The sequence below is a fragment of the Ostreococcus tauri genome (genome assembly GCF_000214015.3).
Source record: "Ostreococcus tauri WGS project CAID00000000 data, contig chromosome 02, whole genome shotgun sequence".
In the NCBI taxonomy this organism is placed as follows: domain Eukaryota; kingdom Viridiplantae; phylum Chlorophyta; class Mamiellophyceae; order Mamiellales; family Bathycoccaceae; genus Ostreococcus; species Ostreococcus tauri.
In genome coordinates this window covers 840,619-859,094 of record NC_014427.2, presented here as the reverse complement: position 1 = coordinate 859,094, position 18,476 = coordinate 840,619, and the positions used below count along the sequence as shown (strand labels likewise).

At 62.1% G+C, this 18,476-nt stretch overlaps 10 protein-coding genes across 10 annotated transcripts; 4 read left to right on the top strand and 6 right to left on the bottom strand.

The window, feature by feature from the left end:
* Positions 1-330: 330 nt before the first annotated feature.
* OT_ostta02g04300 (RWP-RK domain) lies at positions 331-2,145 on the top strand (the record flags this gene model as incomplete). Its single annotated transcript, XM_022985153.1, has 1 exon — positions 331-2,145. The coding sequence occupies one exon, from the start codon at positions 331-333 to the stop codon at positions 2,143-2,145; it is 1,815 nt and encodes a 604-aa protein (XP_022840834.1).
* Positions 2,146-2,353: 208 nt separating this feature from the next.
* OT_ostta02g04290 (Rpn11/EIF3F C-terminal domain) lies at positions 2,354-3,426 on the top strand (the record flags this gene model as incomplete). Its single annotated transcript, XM_022985152.1, has 2 exons — positions 2,354-2,430; positions 2,619-3,426. The coding sequence occupies 2 exons, from the start codon at positions 2,354-2,356 to the stop codon at positions 3,424-3,426; spliced, it is 885 nt and encodes a 294-aa protein (XP_022840833.1).
* A 64-nt stretch (positions 3,427-3,490) lies between these two features.
* On the bottom strand, positions 3,491-4,177 carry OT_ostta02g04280 (unnamed product; the record flags this gene model as incomplete). The annotated part of the gene is made up of 1 exon (XM_003075228.1): positions 3,491-4,177. The coding sequence occupies one exon, from the start codon at positions 4,175-4,177 to the stop codon at positions 3,491-3,493; it is 687 nt and encodes a 228-aa protein (XP_003075276.1).
* A 21-nt stretch (positions 4,178-4,198) lies between these two features.
* OT_ostta02g04270 (Cytochrome b5-like heme/steroid binding domain) lies at positions 4,199-4,516 on the top strand (the record flags this gene model as incomplete). Its single annotated transcript, XM_022985151.1, has 1 exon — positions 4,199-4,516. One exon carries the CDS (start codon positions 4,199-4,201, stop codon positions 4,514-4,516), a length of 318 nt encoding a protein of 105 aa, XP_022840832.1.
* An 83-nt stretch (positions 4,517-4,599) lies between these two features.
* Positions 4,600-6,074, bottom strand: OT_ostta02g04260 (ENTH/VHS; the record flags this gene model as incomplete). The annotated part of the gene is made up of 2 exons (XM_022985150.1): positions 4,600-5,936; positions 5,999-6,074. The coding sequence occupies 2 exons, from the start codon at positions 6,072-6,074 to the stop codon at positions 4,600-4,602; spliced, it is 1,413 nt and encodes a 470-aa protein (XP_022840831.1).
* Positions 6,075-6,187: 113 nt separating this feature from the next.
* OT_ostta02g04250 (unnamed product) lies at positions 6,188-7,261 on the bottom strand (the record flags this gene model as incomplete). The annotated part of the gene is made up of 1 exon (XM_003075225.1): positions 6,188-7,261. One exon carries the CDS (start codon positions 7,259-7,261, stop codon positions 6,188-6,190), a length of 1,074 nt encoding a protein of 357 aa, XP_003075273.1.
* A 50-nt stretch (positions 7,262-7,311) lies between these two features.
* On the top strand, positions 7,312-8,250 carry OT_ostta02g04240 (Short-chain dehydrogenase/reductase SDR; the record flags this gene model as incomplete). Its single annotated transcript, XM_003075224.2, has 1 exon — positions 7,312-8,250. One exon carries the CDS (start codon positions 7,312-7,314, stop codon positions 8,248-8,250), a length of 939 nt encoding a protein of 312 aa, XP_003075272.2.
* A 49-nt stretch (positions 8,251-8,299) lies between these two features.
* On the bottom strand, positions 8,300-14,977 carry OT_ostta02g04230 (P-loop containing nucleoside triphosphate hydrolase; the record flags this gene model as incomplete). Its single annotated transcript, XM_022985149.1, has 1 exon — positions 8,300-14,977. One exon carries the CDS (start codon positions 14,975-14,977, stop codon positions 8,300-8,302), a length of 6,678 nt encoding a protein of 2,225 aa, XP_022840830.1.
* A 282-nt stretch (positions 14,978-15,259) lies between these two features.
* OT_ostta02g04220 (Ankyrin repeat-containing domain) lies at positions 15,260-16,702 on the bottom strand (the record flags this gene model as incomplete). Its single annotated transcript, XM_022985148.1, has 1 exon — positions 15,260-16,702. The coding sequence occupies one exon, from the start codon at positions 16,700-16,702 to the stop codon at positions 15,260-15,262; it is 1,443 nt and encodes a 480-aa protein (XP_022840829.1).
* Positions 16,703-16,960: 258 nt separating this feature from the next.
* Positions 16,961-18,307, bottom strand: OT_ostta02g04210 (Ankyrin repeat-containing domain; the record flags this gene model as incomplete). The annotated part of the gene is made up of 1 exon (XM_022985147.1): positions 16,961-18,307. One exon carries the CDS (start codon positions 18,305-18,307, stop codon positions 16,961-16,963), a length of 1,347 nt encoding a protein of 448 aa, XP_022840828.1.
* Between the last annotated feature and the right edge of the window lie 169 nt (positions 18,308-18,476).

Below are 18,476 nucleotides of genomic sequence, written 5' to 3'. Positions count from 1 at the left end.
TGACGGCGACGACGGACCGCGCGGGGGAGGGATTTCGACGAGGAATTCTCGCGCGCGACGCGACGCCGCGCGATCGTCGGCGGGCGAAGACGCGGTCGTGGACGCGCGGGCGAGGGGCGCGGGCGGACGCGGGGGGGCGGAACACAGCGAGGGGTTTTTGTTCGACGCGCGCGATCGCGGCGGGCGGCGCGGGGGGGGGAGCGAGCGCGGGGAAACCTCGCGTGGGGTCGATCGTCGTGTCGTTTCGCGCGAGGGCGCGGTGACGCTTTGGGTGCTGTGAGACATCGCTTCGGGGCGCGGGATTCGACCGAGGACGCGCGCGCGAGGGTCATGGACCGGGAGCGTGGGATCGATGCGGCGTGGTTCGTGAGAACGGATGAGGATGAGACGAGCGAGGGGACGGCGAGCGGAGGGGGGTCGATGGAACGAGCGCGCGGGGCGGAGGAGGCGACGCGCGAGGCGACGACGCCGGGCGACGACGGCGACGACGACGACGCGTACGAGCTCGGTGAACGCATGGATGACGTGAGCGAGAGCGATGGATACGATTATGATGATTTTGAGGGGGGGGCGGAGGCGTTGATGAGCGTCAAGGATGAGCTCGCGGCGGCGCGGACGGGGAGTAAGACGTCAAAGGGAGCGAAGGCGAAAGCCGCGGGCGAGCCGAATGGCTCGTTGAAGGGTGACGCCGAGAGTAGGGACAAGCGGAACCAATCGAGAGAAAATCGTCGCGTGCGACAGTTCCGAAGCGCGAGTGAGATCACGCAGGAAGAGCTGTCGAGCTGCTTTCACCTACCGTCAGAGGCGGCGTGTCGCAAGCTCGGCGTGGGGTTGACGGTGCTCAAGCGTCAGTGTCGTAAGTACGGCATCAAGCGCTGGCCGTTCCGGAAGATGAAATCGCTCGATCGGCTGATCACCAACGTCCAAGCTGGGATCTCCCCGGGCGATCAGAACAGACTTCTCGTGAAATCGGTGGAGGAGCTCGAGGATCAAAAGCGCAAGATGGAGGAGTGCGCGATGTTGGATCTGGACGACACGACGAAGAAACTGCAGCAAGCGTATTCAAAGGCGAATCACAAGGCGCGAAGAAACCGAGGCGAGGCGACGCGTATTCGTGTGCACGCGGCCGCGAACGCGGTGCGCGAGCTTGAGGCTCGACGTCGCGGCGGATACGGAGACGAACCGAACGGAGCGGGCGAAACCTTGCTGGAGCTCGCGCACAAGATTCACGACATTACCGTGCCAGTTAAAGCCGCGACCGAAGCACCTGTACTCCCGCAGGTATTAACGGGATTCCCGGCGACGGCGCCGCCCGCGATGCGAGGTGAAACGACGCCGGTGAAGCGAGACGACGCGACGCTCAAGCCGTTGCTGAGCAACACGCCGACGCCGCCGGCTGGGAACGGAGTCAAGGTTGAGATGGAAAGTGTAGAAGGTAAGAAGGCGTCTACGTCGTCGAATCCGAAACCGATGAAAGGTGATCTGGTGGCGGCGAATTACGTGGGGCCGCCGGAGAAAGTGTTGACCGCCGTGCGAGGCGCGTGGTCGCCGGCTCGACCGGCTCGGAGAACGGACGATCCCAGCGACACCGAAGCCTTCCTGTCGCCGAGAGGTCGATCCGGGGGGTCTCGGTCGGCGGATGATGACGATGGAAAACTTCCTCCGAAACCGCGCGGTAGAGGCCGTCCGCCGGGGCCGTCCAAGCGTGGTCGCAAGCGTAAGGGTGGCGACATGGACGACGATCCGCTCGCGTCGCTCGCCGCCGCGGCGCTCGATTCCATGGGAAACACTCGACCCGCATCGCGCAGGCCGGGTCGAAAGCCCTCCGTGGGCATTGCGTCTTCTGAAACCGCGAAAGCGAACGCGAATGGAAGGACCAAGTCCGCCGTGACGGAGGATCATCCCGCCTTTGGATTGGCTCCAGTCGTCAAGGGCGCGCGAAGCGGCGCGCAGTCGCGCTTGAGTGGGATCGAGCGCGCTGAGCTCGAACACATGTTCCGAGATCGTCTCACCAAGGTCAGAGACTCCATGTGTGAGGCGTTCCAGATCGACCCGACCGAGTGCGAGGTGCACTTCAGCCCGAAACTCCAAGCCACCAGTCTCGCCACCGCGGTGGAGAAGCTCGCGACGCGAAACTCGAGATGAGCGCTCGACGCTCCGCACGATCGTCGTCCACATCTCGCCTTCGATTAATCGTTTAATTCTGTACGATAACGATATGATATTCGACACATCACGTCCCGCTCTTCGTCCGATCCGTTCGTCTCTCCTCGCGCGTCGCGCGCGTGTTGGATTTTTCAACCCTAAAGCCATCGCATCTCCAGAAAACGGCACTCGCGCGCGCGTCATCGCGATGCCCGCCCTCGTCCCCCCCGGATCCATCGCCAAGGTCATCGTCGACCCCTCCGTCGTGCTCGGCGCGTGCGACAGGTGCGCGCGCGCGACGACAAAGGCTTTCATCGCCGCCAGCGCGGGTTTAGGTCGCGACGGCGGCGGACGCGATCGCGACGCCACCGCGTCCTGGGCGCCACCGCGCGCGCGTCGACGCGCTCGAGACGGGCGCGCGCGTACGCTCGACGCTTGTATACTGACGACACGCGCGATCGCTCGACACGCAGCTACGTTCGACGAGATGAGCGCGCGGATGCGGTGATCGGCGCGGTGCTCGGGACGTCGAGCGCGTTGGGGTGCGGCAGAGTCGTGATCAACGCCCGAACGTCGTACGCGATACCGTGTCACGAGAGAGACGGAGAGATGTTCGTGGACGTGGAGTTTCATCGAACGATGCTGTCGTTGCACGCGCGGGTGACGCCGGAGGAGCGCGTGGTGGGTTGGTTCAGCGCGGGGACGCAGACGCCGGCGGCGAGAGCGCTCGCGCACGAATTCTTCGCCAAGGAGACGGCGGGTGGAACGCCGGTGCACGTGATGTTGGACGCTGATTTTACCGGCGTCGAGAGCGGGGGGGAGGTTGTGCGCGCGAGCGTCGGGGAGACGGTGCTCGCGGTGACGGATCGAGAGAGCGGCGAAAGCAAATGCGCCGGCGCGCGCTTTAGTGACGTCGAGTGCGAGGTAAATCTCGCGCAGGCCACCAAGCTTGGCGTGCGAGCGCTTCGCTCGGCGAGCAGCGCGAAGTCGGACGACGACGTCGCGGGCTTGGCGCAGACGATGGGAAAACTGGGCGCGCTCCTCGCCGAGGCGCAGGAGTACGTCGACGCCGTCGCGCGAGGCGAACGTCAGGGCGACGCCGAGGTCGGTCGCGCGCTTTCCGCCGCGCTCGAAAGCGTCCCGCAGCTCACCAAGTCGCAGTTTGACAAGGTGTTCGGCGACGCCGTCGAGGACGCGTCCTTGGTCAAGTACTTGACCAACCTCACCCGGGCCCAGCTCGAGCTCGCGTCCAAGCTCCACACCTCGGCGTTGATATTGTAATACATCGATCGAGCGATTCGCATAAAATACACGGATGATGCATCGCGCCGCGAGACGTCTCGACTTAAAAACTCGGCGTAAACGTCTCGCGAAGCGCGTCGAATCCCGACACGCTCCACGTCTGCCGCTGCTCCACGATGAGCCCCGCGTTCGCCCCCCCATCGTTCGGCGCCACCGTCCACGTGATGCGCCCCTCGTATCTCGGCACCTTTGGCCGCCACGGCAATCGCAAATATCCCTCCAACGCGTACGTCCCGCGAATCTCCCCCCCCCCGTCCGCCGTCTCCCTCGCCTCGAGCTCCCCCAAGAGCTCCACCGAGCTCCGCTGCGGGTCAAACAACGCCCCGAGCGCATCGAGGTACCGGCGTAATCCCTTCACATCCGTCGTCGGGTCGACGAATCGACAATCCTCCGCGAACGCCGCCTCCGTCAACCGTCCCGTGACAAAGTACGCCTCCACCCCGACGTCCCGCGCGAGCGTCGACCGGAGCTCCTCGAGCGTGGTCTCGCGCCCGACCCGACGTTTCCCTCGCGTCGTCGTCGTCGTCGTCGTCGTCGTCGTCGTCGTTCGCGCGCGAGCCTCGAACGCGCCCACCGCGAGCGGCGTCGCGATCGCCACCGCTCGGCGCCCGATCGCCCGCGCGGGCGTCGCGCGCGTCCTCCGTCGTCGTCCCGCGCGCGCGCGCGGCGTCCGCGGCGTCGTCGTCGGCGTCGTCGGCGTCGTCGTCGTCGTCATCGCCATCATCGCCATCGATCGCCGCGTCGAGGAATCATGACGACCGCGTCGACGCCCGCGGTCGCGACGGACGCGAACGCGCTCGAGACGTACACCGCGGAGACGCTCGCCGCGCTCACGCGCGCGGGCGATCCCCCGACGTGCGCGCTCGCGTGCGATGGGCTCGTGTTCGACGTGTCGTCGGGACGGGAGTTTTACGGCGTCGACGGACCCTACGCCGCGCTCAACGGACGGGACGCCACGCGCGCGTTGGCGACGATGACGATCGCCTCCGCGGGGGTCGAGTGGGCGCGGACGCGAGGGGTTGAGCGAGGGAGAGGTGAAGACGCTGGAGGAGTGGACGGAGCGATTTAAGAGCAAGTATCCAATCATCGGGCGATTCGAATCGTGAATCGGGGCGGTGGTCGGGCGGTGCGCGCGTGGATTATGACGACGGGTCACTTGAAAAGGTCGTCGATGCGATCGAACGGGGGCGCGGAGGGGAGACGATTGGACTCGGCCTCGGGCGGGCGGGCGCGGAGGGTCGCGAGACCGACGCCGGCGGGCGGCGCGGGCGGTGCGCGCACGGATAGGTCGCTGAGCTGCGCGAAGACGTCGTCCGCGGGCGGACGCGCGCTCGGCTCGGGGACGACGGAGGCGCGCGCCGGGGACGGAAAGCCTCGACGTAACGCGTCCGCGACGCTTCGCGCCTTGTCTCGCAACTGCGCGTGCGCGTTGACGTCGTTCGCCATCGCGTCCAGAAGATCCATCGCGGAGGAATGTAAAAAGACATCGGCGAGCCAACGCTTTTCGCACGCCGCGGCGCGCTCCAAAACGCAGGCGGCGCGATAGGCGCTTCGCCACGCCGCGTCGCCGCCCGCGTACGCGACCAATCGTTCGGACAACGCGATGACGACGCCCTGCGCGTTCAAGTGCGCGCCCGTGCGTAGGAAATCAACGACGTCGCTCTCTACGGGCGACAGCCGTACGCCGGAGGGCGTGCACAGTTTATCCACGGCGGCCTTTTCCTCCGAACCTTCCAGCGTGAATTCGACGCTCGGATCCCGCGAGTGCGTCGTCTTCGACACCGACGTCGTCATCGGCTCGGGTGACGTCGACGGCGCGCTCGTGGACGTGAAATCCGCGAGCAAGTCTTCCACCGCCGTCGCGCGCGCGGCCGTCGTCGCGTCCGAGCGCGTCGTCTCCGGCGACGGCGGCCGAAGCGGTTTCCATTTCACGCCCGAACCGCTCGCGTCTAGATTCAACTTTGGCGTCGATCGCATCGACGCCTCGAGCGGGGCATCGAGTCTCCCGACTCTCGGTTCTCGATCGGGCGTCGTCTCGTCCGCGGGACGCGCCGAGTGGTCTCTCGCGCGTCCCTCCGCGCGTCCCATCGCGCGCGCGCCCACCGTCGAGCCGTCGCCGAATCCCTCAATCTTCCCCGACGTCATCCCACCGTTCACGGACGACGCCGCGTCCTTCGCACCACCGAATATCGCCCCCATCGCCTCTCTCGCCGCCGCGCGCACCGCCGCGTGCTCGCTATCGCCCTTGGACGGATGCGGCGCTCCGACGCGCGATTGCAGCGCTCGAATCCGCGTCGAGAGCTTTGACATCTCCCGCGTGAACGTTCCATCGCGCGCGCCGTCGCAACACCGAGCGATCAACTTGAGCGCCTTTCTCGCGACGCGCGGACTCGCGTGCTCGGCGCGTCGCGCGAGGTGTTCGCACGCGTCGCGCGCGTCGTCGCCTCGAAGCGTGTTCGCGAGCGCCACCAATTGTTCCGTCGTGTACACTGCGTCGCGGACCGTCGCCCGTCAGTCGCGCGCGTCACCGCGCGCGCTCGGTCGCTCGCACCCGGGGTCGGGTCCTCGTCGTCGACGAGCGCCCGGTCGAAGCGCGCGCGACGCAGGCGTTTTTCGATGAAATCCATGACACGCGGCGACGAGTGACGATTCGCGCGCGCGCTCCGGGTCACTACAACGCTAGGATGGCGACGCCGACGTCTTCTCGCCGACGGGCGCGCGCGCGTGTCGTGCGCATCGCTCACCGCCCGAGCCTGGTCCAGCTGTTCATGCCCGTGACGATTTTTAAATTTACGTCGGCGTCGCGCGTCGCGCGCCGCGCGGCGGTCCCGGAGCGAACGAGGGACTCGCGTTGGGCGGCGAGCGTGGCCAAGACGCTCGCACCCACGCTCTCGGTGTCGGCGAGTGCGTCGGCGCACTGAGCGAGGACGTCGCTCGTGGCGTCCAGGCGCGCGGCGCCGCGCGAAGCGTCGAGCCTTTGGTCGCGCTCGGCGGCGTATCCGCGCGCGGCGTCCGCGACGCGCGACGGCGTCGACGTCGACGTCGCGCGCGCTCGGCCGCCGAAGAGTTCGTCTCGATCCGCGGCTTCCGAATCGACCCTCGACGCCGGTCGCTCGCGAGGCGCGTCGCCGCCCGCGATGTCCACTCTGGCCAAGCTCTCCTTCGCGCCCGCGAACCACGTACCTCGCGTCGCGCCGTCGCCCGAGAACCCCGACGCGCCGCCGCTCGCGCCATCGCTCGCCTCACCGCGTCGAACACCTCTCGTCTCCACCCCGCTGTGCGCCTCTCTCTCGCGCTGCTGCCTCGAATACCGCGCCCGCCCGTCGCCGTCGCCCGCCCGCCCGTCGCCGTCGCCCGCGCGCGTCGTCGCCGCCGCCGTACCCATCCGTCCCGCCAACGCGCGAAACACCGATCCGATCGACGTCCCACGTCCCTCCACGCCCACGTCGACGCTCTCCACTACCCTCGGCGGCGCGCACACCCCCCCAAGCGCGGCGACGCGTTCGCCGCGTCCGAACGCCTCGGCGTCCGCGCGTCCGTCCCTCGCCCGCGTCCGCAGCGCCTTTAACCGCTCCACCGCGCGCGCGTCGCCACCGCCCGTCGCCAGCGCGCGCTCGGCGTCGTCCAGGACGTGATCCGCGGCGTCGAGGGCGTCCACGCACGCGTCGCGCGTCCGTCGTCGTTGAATCATTCGCGCGTCGTCGCTCGACACGTCCACGCGTCCCGACGCGCGCTCGACGACGTCCGCCGCCGCGAGCGCGCGCGCGTGTCGATCGAGCGCGCGCGCGGCGTCGTCGAGCGTCGCGTCGGCCATGACGGGCGACGCGGGCGTGACGATGGGCGGATGCGGCAGAATCTGTCGCGATGACGCGCGTGGTGACGCGCGCGGGGGCGACGACGGGGCGCCCGACGCACTGCGTCGTCACGGGAGCGAACACTGGGATCGGGCTCGAGACCGCGCGGGCGCTGGCGAGGACGTACGACGTCGTGACGCTCGCGTGTAGGGATGAGACGCGGGCGCGGGCGGCGATGGCGACGATCGGCGCCGACGATCTGTGCGACGCCGAATTGCGGTTCGCGTCGTTGGATCTATCGAGCCTGGCGTCGATCGAAGACTTCGGGCGAGCGATGCGAGCGGCGGACGAGGCGATCGACGCGTTCGTGGCGAACGCGGGGGTCATGGCGCTCCCGACGGCGACGCGCACGCGGGACGGGTTCGAGACGCAGGTGGGGGTGAATCACTTGGGTCATTACGCGGCGATCGGGTGGGTGTTTCCGTTGATCGAACGCGCGGGTCGGGAGACGGGAGACGCGAGGGTGGTGGTGGTGAGCAGCGAGGCGCATCGCATCGCGTCGAGAGGGCTGCGTCGGGACGATTTATTCGGGGAGACGCGGTACGGCGCGTGGACGCAATACGGACAATCAAAACTAGCGAACGTGTTGTTCGCGAATGAGTTGGCGCGTAGGTGCGAGGGTAGGGGGGTGACGGTGGCGAGTTTGCACCCCGGGGCGGTGGACACGGAGTTGGGGAGGTATCTGCAACCGCCCGACGCCGAGGTAAAGTGGTGGCAAAAAAAGCTGTACAACTTCATTCGGAAATTTCTCAAGACGCCCGAGCAGGGTGCGGCGACGAGCGTGTTCCTGGCGCGGGACGTCGAACGCGGCGTCGCGAATGGGAAGTATTTCTCCGATTGTCGAGAGAAGACGCCGGCGAAGACGTGCCTGGACGAGGACGACGCACTCTGGCTGTGGAATCGCTCGGCCGAGCTCACGGGCGTGGCGTTCGATTTGGAACGCGTTTAAGCGTACGCCGCACGTTACATTGATTTATTTCATCTACTATCGTACACAATCAGTCGGATAGTTCGTCTTCGTACCATCCGCGTTTTTTCACGATTGCTTCGGGTCTGCGGCCGCGTCCACCGTCGCCTCGTCCACGGCCACGTCCACCGTCGCCTCGTCCACGGCCACGTCCACCGTCGCCTCGTCCGCGGCCACGTCCACCGTCGCCTCGTCCGCGGCCAAGACCACCGTCGCCTCGTCCGCGGCCAAGACCACCGTCGCCTCGTCCGCGGCCACGTCCACCGTCGCCTCGTCCACGGCCACGTCCACCGTCGCCTCGTCCGCGGCCAAGACCACCATCGCCTCGTCCACGGCCCGCGATTCCTCTTCCTCGACCGCCGTGAGAGTCGTACAGCGAGTGATGTCGATCGTCAAACACTCTTTCGACCCCCCTTCGGAAGCCTTCCGAAGCCCGAGGCGGGGCGTCGTCAACTCGAGTCAACTCTTCCATTGTCTTCCATTCCGGCTCGTTGTCCCCAGCCTCGACTTCCTGGAGGAAGGTCTGCGCAAGTCTGTCCGGCTGTTTTGCCAATCGCGCTCTCCGCGGATCATTCTTTTCCTGCATTACGACTCGGCGCGGGAGTGCTTGGGGATCGGACGCCCCAGTCGCGCCCGACACTTGCGGCGCGGTCGCAGCCGTGCCGGAGGTGAACACATCGTTGTAAGGAGCATCTCTTCCGCACTGCACAAACACGCGGCGTTCTTTGGCGTCGTGAATCAAGTCTCTCCACATTTGCTCGTTCTTCAGCGAATCAGAGTTGCCAATTATCCACGTCGATAAACGACCGCGCGTGAGCGCGACGTTCAGTCTGCGCACGTCGTTGAGAAAGCCGACGCCGACATCTGTCAGCGAGTTTGACGCATCACTCTTCACTCGGGCTCGCACGCACGAGATTATGACCGCGTCGAATTCCTGTCCTTGGATTTGATCGACCGTTCCGTACGTCACCGGTGCCCAAGTGTCGAGGTTTCCCCGATTCTCGTGCTTTTGAATGTGCTCGACAAACTCTCGCATCCTTTGAATTTGATCGATGTAGGGAGAGATGATCCCCACACTGATTCGTTGCCTCGACTGGCTCGCAGCGATGGCGATCTGTCGGTAGCAGTAAGACACGAAATCCGCTTCGTGCGAGTTCGAACACGAACGACCGCCTTGTTGGTAGCGATCAACGACCATCTGTCCGTGTCGCGCGTTGAAAAACTGGTACGGACCGCAGTTTGGAATGGAGTGGTATGGAGCCGCACGCGTGAAAGCGTTGCAACCATCACCGCATCGAAGTGAGTCTGTGTAAAATTGCCAGTTTGGAAATCTCAAAATTTCCGGATGCATTCGGTACTGCTCGCTGAGCTCATATCTCGGCAAACCGACGGATTGCATGCGCTCGAAGAGACTCGATCCAAAGTGAGCTCTGTTTGCGGCGTTTGAAATCACCGTCGGTCCGAGTTGTTTGGAGTCTCCTACGAGAATAACGAGCCCATCTGGCTTGAGCCACTGCAACGCGACCATCGAAGCCGGCTCGACAGCTTGGGAAGCTTCGTCGATGATCACGACGTCGAAAAGATTCGCGACGCACGGGCGAGAAGGGCCAGCTCCATTCGTCGCTTGTTTCTTCGCGAGTTGACCCATAGAAGAGAGCGTTCCGCACACCACGTTTGCGCGGTCGATGATTTGCTCAAACGGCGTCGTGGTCACCACGTTCCCATTACTTCTACCTTCTTCAACGAGTTTACCCTTCAACTTGAGTTCCAAACTGTCTTGCGTGTTGAGGAGGTCCAAACGCTTGGCCAATAAACTTTCCAGTTCAACGCTATAGGCGGGCACTTTAACACCACTAAACTTGCCGTTGCGCTTCTCTAAACGCTGACTCTCCGCTCGAATTTTTTGCTCCAGTCTTTGTCTTTGTGCCTTTGTGGCGTTGAGTTCCTTCTCGAAGTACTTGCTGTTCTGCGCATACACGTTTCCTTCAGCGTCTTCAGGATTGACGCCGCCAGCCCTGAGCTTCTCGCGTACGTGACACTTCGCTGATGCGGAATTCGGGTTAATTTTATCCGCGGAACCGATTCGAATGACTTCAGCTCCCATGATTACGCTCCTCAAGCCTTCATACATCGGATTCAACCCCTCTGTACCCACCAGGCGCTCGATGATGTGATCAATCGCGGCGTTGCTCTGCGTTGCACAAATTACGCGTGATCGCCTGGGACGCCCCTGAGCGTCTTGGCCGTTCAGGAGTGCCGCAATTAGACAGCATATAACGTGCGTCTTCCCAGTACCAGGTGGTCCCTGTATAAGTACAGGCGCGTCACGCTTGTTAGGATCGTCGATGAACGGTCTCGCGCACGCCCCAAGCAGAGCCAAGCGTTGGGTCTCGTTCAACGACGGACTCATGGCTTTAAACGCATCCTCACTGATGCCCAATAACTGCTTTGGATACATGAGCGGCATCCGACTGGGAAGGTGCGTGTTAAATCTGGCAAAGAGTCCGTCGTTCATGCTGCAGACGGCGTGAAGCTCACGAAGGGTTGGGGCAAGTTCGAGCACTCGCGACACACGCAGTTGTGTGCCAGTCGTTTGCATGGCTCGCTTCATCGTGGTCAAGCGCTGGTTCGCACCCTTCCCACCGAGATACGTCTGAATGATGACATTCATCCCTCTCGCGGATTCAACTCGACCGAAGACGTACATTTTGTGATCTCGCGATGACGGTTTCGATTGACTCAGACTCACAAACTCACTCTTCTCCTCCTGGGACTCGATGAGCTTGTCGCGCCTTGACGCCGTCTCCATCAGTACTAAATCGTCTGCTTTGAACATGGATTCTGCGACCTCTGTACTGGGCATCACCAGCTTGATCTTCGTATAGGTATTGTCGTTGAACTCACCGTCGTTCTCGAGAACGCCTAGCTTTGTACCTCCGAGATTCCCCTTCTCCAGTGCCCGGTGAATGTTCGCGCGTAATTCGGTAAACATGAGTGGAATAAAGTGATCTTTATACTCCACGGCGCTGTGGAAAGTGTTCGGGGGGAAGTCTGCTAGATGACTATCCTTCTCGTTGAGAGTACAGTTAGCCAAGTGAATTCGCACCGTGTCGTCTTTTATCTGCTCAATACTCATGCACAAGGTACTTCGTATGAGGTCGTCCAATTTATATGGCGCTCGTCGCGCGTTTGGAGCCTTATACATCGGTCTGTGCTCGACGCTGGGAGTCGTCTGAGCGCGCTTGACCGTTGAAGATGAGAATTTGCGTTCGATTGGTGGCGGCGGTACTTCCATCTTGACATTGAATTCATCTTGAATGTTGCGATCCACGGTACTCATCATGTCGTAATAGTCCGTGTTTCGCGAGTTCATCGTCGGAAAAATCACTTGTCTAGACGCCTTATGAGTCGCATCTGTAATGTCGATCGGAACCACAGTTTTCCGAGTGTCCTTTATGTACGACCCAGTCTCAACGGTTTGCTCTGCGCGTTTTCGAATCTTGAAACCAGTGGGTTTAGCCACGGGCTCGTCCGGCGGCGCCTTTTCTTTGCGCGCAGTATGCGAGCGTGCCTTTTTCCGCTTATCCGTCCCAAGCAACCAACCCGGTTCGTTCGACTCGGGTTCCGGCCGCTTTTGCGCCGTTGACTTCTTGCTGACTGAACTGCCATCCAACGAGAACTTAGCTCGCAGTGACTTGTCCGTCCGAGTAGGCAGAGGTTCGCACTCCTGATCTGAGTCCACCACGTGAATAACAGGACCATAATCATGTTCGATCTCGTCTGGAGCGTCCGGAATAACGCTCGTCTGGTCCAATGGGGTCAAGTTCAACTCGCTCACTTCCGGCGCCTCCTCTCTCATCTCTACCCGCACTGACAGTTCAGGGAAAATTTCTATGAGCTTTCTCCTGATTTCGTCGCTCAGAGCGTTCTCTCCTTGCGACTGCACATGGCATTGAGCGAGATGGCGACACTCGGCCGACTCGCGCGCACTTGCCGTAAAAGTTGAGTCGGGTTCGTTTTCAATTTCGAACTTGAGAGTTCTAATCGCCTCGATCCAAGCGCCGTCAATGGGCTCCTTCGATTTGCTGAAAGTCTTCGGATCCCAAGAGAGAAGAAGTTTCAGAATGTTCACAGGTTGATTGGATATGAAAATCTTCTCCTGTTCGCGCTGCTTGATCAACTGCCAGTACATTTTGAGGTAGACCAGCATGGTGTAGAGCCTTTCGTCGTCGACCGCTGACGCTCTCCTGGGGCCGTCTCGCACGACCGCTTCGAAGACGCCGATGGATGCGATCATGATCCGAGACAAATGCTGGCTAAACGTCTGGAGTCGTTCTTTGTCGTCTTTGTCGATCGCCTTGATGATGTGATGCGTTTGAAGAATCGGTGCGCTCGCACGCCTCAAAAGTTCGCTCACTTCCTCAGAAGTGTTTGTCAACAATCTCTTCACGTCTTTCAGCGCGCAGTACGTCGCCCCTAGTACCGCCTTGGACACGGACAATCGTTCATCATCCAGCAAAATGCGTCGGTAACACTGTTCACGGTTCGTTTCATCAAAATGTTTCTTCATGACCTCGCCCGCTGCCGTGACCAGCGCATTGCGCTGCGACATCATGCACATTACCACACCCTCCATGCACTTCGCTTCGTCATCGGAGCGATCGAGTGGCTTCTTCTCCGTAAGCGCATCATCGCAAGTTAACAGTGATCGCAAAAACCACTCGCCGCACTTGCTCAGGATTTTTCGTAGCGCGTCGGCGTTTTCTTGGTTTTGAGGAATGATCTCGACGTACTTGCCAAAGTATTTTTTGATATCTGCTGGTTTCATCGCTCCGTCGTCATCGCGCGCGTACGGCGCGATAAGGCCCATCGCATACATCACCGCGCTAACGTATTGCGGTTCGAGGTTGCCGACGCCTGTTTCGTTGATTGGCGACATTTTTTCGTAACCCAACGCATATTTCCACACACTCGTGTTGACTTTCCAGCGCTTCTTCAACCTCACCGTGCTCAAAATCTTGAGATGAAGCCGACCGGTAGCGGTATCGCCCTTGATGCGTTGCTCTTTCGCCCAATCTTCGGGGCTAAAGTAAAAGAATCCTGGGTCTGCTAGAGCGTTCAGTGCGATGGCATCTGCACAAATGACGTAACCCATCGTGGTGACGAGTGTGTTTGCTAACATGTTTCTGGTGGCCTGTGCCCCCTCTGAAAGTTCATCGCGGTTTCTGAGACTATTTGCCAAATCATCACCAACGCGATCGTACCAGGCCCCGCTCGTCAACACAGCGTCATCGACGCCGATGCCCGAGTACTGTTCCTTCACGGCCTCGCACGCCAAGAGCCTGCTGCGCCACTGCACATCCGGGCTATAGAGATGAGGGAGACGCGGAATCTCCTCCACCAAGATGCTGACGATCTTTCCAGAGCTAACAGCATCGCCCGTGTTGAGCAAGAGGTAGACGTTCATGAGACACTTCAGGGCGATAAGCTGAGACCCCGGCATGTCCTTCACGAGCCTCGAGGCGTCATACAATCCATCGATCAAATGCTTCGGAGGCACGCCGACGCGAGGCCAAAACACCCTCGCTGCGTCCGGACCGCGAGGAAGAACCGAGAGGACTGCGTTAATGACCTCGCACGCGTTGCACGAGAGCGAGAGAGAAAGGCTGTTCTTTGTGTTTTCGTTTGCTCGATCCACCGCGTCTGAAGCAAGTCGGAAAATGACCGAATACGACTGGAACAGCTCTTGTACCAGCGCGTTATCGCACATCTCCAGCGTGTAAGCCAACGCAAACCACACGCGCGCACTTTTAGGCTCGTAAGGCTCGACGCCCTCGGGAAAATCTTCGTGCATCTTCACGCAAGTGATTCGTCTCAGTGAAGTTTTCCGCGACTCCTCCCTCAATAAACTATCTATCCAAAATCCGAACACGTCGTCAACGAAACTATCGGGGCAGTTCTCTAAGCGCAGCTTGTTCCGCACGCCGCCGCGACCGTTGTTGCCGCTGGCCTTGATGATGCGCTTCGCCTCCTCGCGTTTACGTTTGTCGTCGTCGGTGAGCATCAAAAACACCCCTGGAAACGACCCACAAGGTCGCTCTCGCGCCTCCTCGATCACCGCTCGCGCGTCATCCATCGCGCTCGGCGTCGCATTGAGCTCACCCCCGACCTCGATTCCAACCGCCTGGGAGAAGACGTGTCCGAACGCGTCGTAACACGCCTTTCCTTTCGCCCGACTCGGCGACGTCAACATCTCCCTCAACGCGTTCGCCTTCGCGTGCGCCCGCAAGCTCGCGATCTCGATCGGGTCGTTCACCTCCCCGACGTTGAACGCGCGATGTAACCGCTCGTAATCCCACCTCGCGCGCGATTCTTCCGCCGCGCGCGCGCGTTCTCTCTCCGCGAACGAAGCACGCCCGCGCTCCACCCTTTCCCGCGCGTCCTCCCGTCTCAACGCGATGAACGCCTCCAAACACCGTCGACACGTCGTCACGCACTCGCGCGACACCGCGCGCGCGTCATCGAGCGTCCCCGCGCCCTTACGTGTCGCTCGTCGTCGGTCCCGTCCTCGATCCGGCTCGCCCGAGTTCATCGCGATCTCTTGTTCGAGACGTTCGTGCGTCGCCCTCGCCGCGTCGTCGTCGCCGCAAAACGCGTGCGCGCGCTCTATCTCGGTCAACGCATCGAACGTGCGGTCGTCCGACGCCATGGCGTCGCGCGCGGCGACGCGGTGCGTCGACCAGTGACGTTCGTCGAAACGACCTCTCGGTCGAGACTGTGTCCTGTGTCTCCATCGAGAATGTGACGCCCGGACGCGTCTCGACGGCGGCGCGCGCGCGTCTCGACGGCGGCGCGCGCGCGTGGGATGTAGGAACGATCGATTCGTTGACGCGTCGCGGACGCGGTGGGACGTCGGCGGGAGATATCGTCCCGCGACGGTTCGCGTGCTGGATTTCGCTCGGTCGACGCGTGAAATCGCTGAAAACAGTCATCAGTCATCTGCCAAGAGTTGGGCTATCATGTTGTCTATTTTTGCGCGCGCGCGTTCGAGCTCGGCTTTGGGCTCGGCGTACTCGCGCTCTGGGATGTAGCCGTTTCGAGCGTGCGAGAGTGCGAGATTGACGATGAAGCTTGTCTCGGCGACTTGCGCATCACGTTCGAGGCGCAACAAAGTGACGTACTTCACGTATCCGGGGCACTGGTGATCGACCGCGTACGATAAACAGTTCCACGCATTCTCCACGCAGTCTTCTCTCTGTTGGTATACACATTGGATGGCTCGCCAGCACGTCCCTTCATCCCACGCACATCCTTGCTCGTGTGCGTACTTCAAACACGCCAAATGACCGTTCCCAGCGGCACACATGCACGTCTCCGCATCCCACGCACACCCGTGCTCGTGTGCGTACATCAAGCACTCCAAATGCCCGTATGTCGCGGCGTACCGGCACGTCTCCGCATCCCACGCACACTTGTGCTCGTGTGCGTGCTTCAAACACGCCAAATGACCGTTCCCGGCGGCCAATTTGCACGTCTCCGCATCCCACGCACATCCGTGCTCGTGGGCGTACTTCAAACACTCCAAATGCCCGAATGTGGCGGCCCATTTGCACGTGCACTCATCCCACGCACACCCGTGCTCGTGCGCGTACTTCAAACACGCCAAATGACCGTTCATGGCGGCGCACTCGCACGTCCGCTTATCCAATGCACACCCGTGCTCGTGTGCGTACTTTAAACACTGCAAATGACCGCGTGTGGCGGCGTACTCACACGTCCACTCATCCCACGCACATCCGTGCTCGTGTGCGTACTTTAAACACTCCAAATAGCCGTTCACGGCGGCCGATTTGCACGTCTCCGCATCCCATGCACACCCGTGCTCGTGTGCGTACTTCAAACACTCCAAATGACCGTTCTCAGCGGCGTATGCACACGTCTCTTCATTCCACGCGCACCCGTGCTCGTGTGCGTACTTCAAACACTCCAAATGCCCGTTTAAGGCGGCCAACCTGCACGTCTCCGCATCCCATGCACACCCGTGCTCGTGCAAGAACTTCAGACGCTCCTTGAGCCCCTTCTCCGCCGCTCGATCCACTGGTGTCTTCTCGTCACCGAAAGGAACCTCGGCCGTCCGCGTCTCGACGAGACCGCGCGCCAACGTCGCGCAACGCGCGTCGTCCCACGCCACCGCCACATCGATCGCGTACGCATCAAACTCCGGAAACTCCTCGATCAACGCGCGCCGAAGACGGTTTCTCGTCCTCGCCTCGCGCGCGTCCTCGTCCAACATCGATCGCATCCTCGCGTACATCGCGCCGTGTTCGCGTCTCAGTCGTCCCAACGCATCGCCGCCGTCGCCGTCGTCGTCGCCGCCGCAAAACGCGTGCGCGCGCTCTATCAACGCATCGACCGTGCGGTCGTCCGACGCCATGGCGTCGCGCGCGGCGACGCGGTGCGTCGGCCAGTGACGTTCGTCGAAACGACCTCTCGGTCGAGAATGTGACGCCCGGACGCGTGTCGACGGCGGCGCGCGCGCGTCTCGACGGCGGCGCGCGCGCGTGGGATGTAGGAACGATCGATTCGTTGACGCGTCGCGGACGCGGTGGGACGTCGGCGGGAGATATCGTCCCGCGACGGTTCGCGTGCTGGATTTCGCTCGGTCGACGCGTGAAAACGCTGAAAACAGTCATCAGTCATCTGCCAAGAGTTGGGCTATCATGTTGTCTATTTTTGCGCGCGCGCGTTCGAGCTCGGCTTTGGGCTCGGCGTACTCGCGCTCTGGGATGTAGCCGTTTCGAGCGTGCGAGAGTGCGAGATTGACGATGAAGCTTGTCTCGGCGACTTGCGCATCGCGTTCGAGGCGCAACAAAGTGACGTACGTCACGTATCCGGGGCACTGGTGATCGATCGCGTACGATAAACAGTTCCACGCAGTCTCCACGCAGTCTTCTCTCTGTTGGTATACACATTGGATGGCTCGCCAGCACGTCCCTTCATCCCACGCACATCCGTGCTCGTGTGCGTACTTCAAACACGCCAAATGACCGTTCCCAGCGGCGCACATGCACGTCCCTTCATCCCACGCACACCCGTGCTCGTGTGCGTACTTCAGACACGCCAAATGACCGTACGCGGCGGCGCACTCGCACGTCCGCTTATCCAATACACAGCCGTGCTCGTGTGCGTACTTCAAACACGCCAAATGGCCGTTCCTAACGGCGCATATGCACGTCTCTTCATCCCACGCACACCCGTGCTCGTGTGCGTACTTCAAACACTCCAAATGGCCGCTCCTGGCGGCCCACATGCACGTCCATACATCCCACGCACACTCGTGCTCGTGTGCGTACTTCAAACACTCCAAATGACCGTTCCCAGCGGCGCATATGCACGTCCATACATCCCACGCACACCCGTGCTCGTGTGCGTACTTCAAACACTCCAAATGACCGTACCCAGCGGCGCGTATGCACGTCTTTGCATCCCACGCACACCCGTGCTCGTGTGCGTACTTCAAACACTCCAAATGACCGTTCTCAGCGGCGTACCGGCACGTCTCTTCATTCCACGCACACCCGTGCTCGTGTGCGTACTTCAAACACTCCAAATGACCGCTCTCGGCGGCGGCATGGCACGTCTCTTCATCCCACGCGCACCCGTGCTCGTGCAAGAACTTCAGACGCTCCTTGAGCCCCTTCTCCGCCGCTCGAGTCATCGGTGACCACTCACCGAAAGGAACCTCGGCCGTCGGCGTCTCGACGAGACCGCGCGCCAACGTCGCGCAACGCGCGTCGTCCCACGCCACCGCCACATCGATCGCGTACGCATCAAACTCCGGAAACTCCTCGACCAACGCGCGCCGAAGACGTCTTCTCGTCCTCGCCTCGCGCGCGTCCTCGTCCAACATCGAGCGCAACCTCGCGTACATCGCGCCGTGCTCGCGTCTCAAGTCTCGTCTCAGTCGTCCCAAGGCATCGCCGCCGTCGCCGTCGTCGTCGTTCACGCGTCCACCTCCGCTCGCGCCCATCGTCGACATCGATGCGCGCGCACCGACGCCCGTCGTCGTCGTCGGTCGCACCGAGCGTCGTTCAATGACAACAAACCATTGGAATCTGGGATACGAACCATCGCGATTGTGACTCTTCGTGTCACCCGTTGCGCGTGTTTTTCGAGGCGACGAACGCGCGCGCAGAGCGCGACGGGCG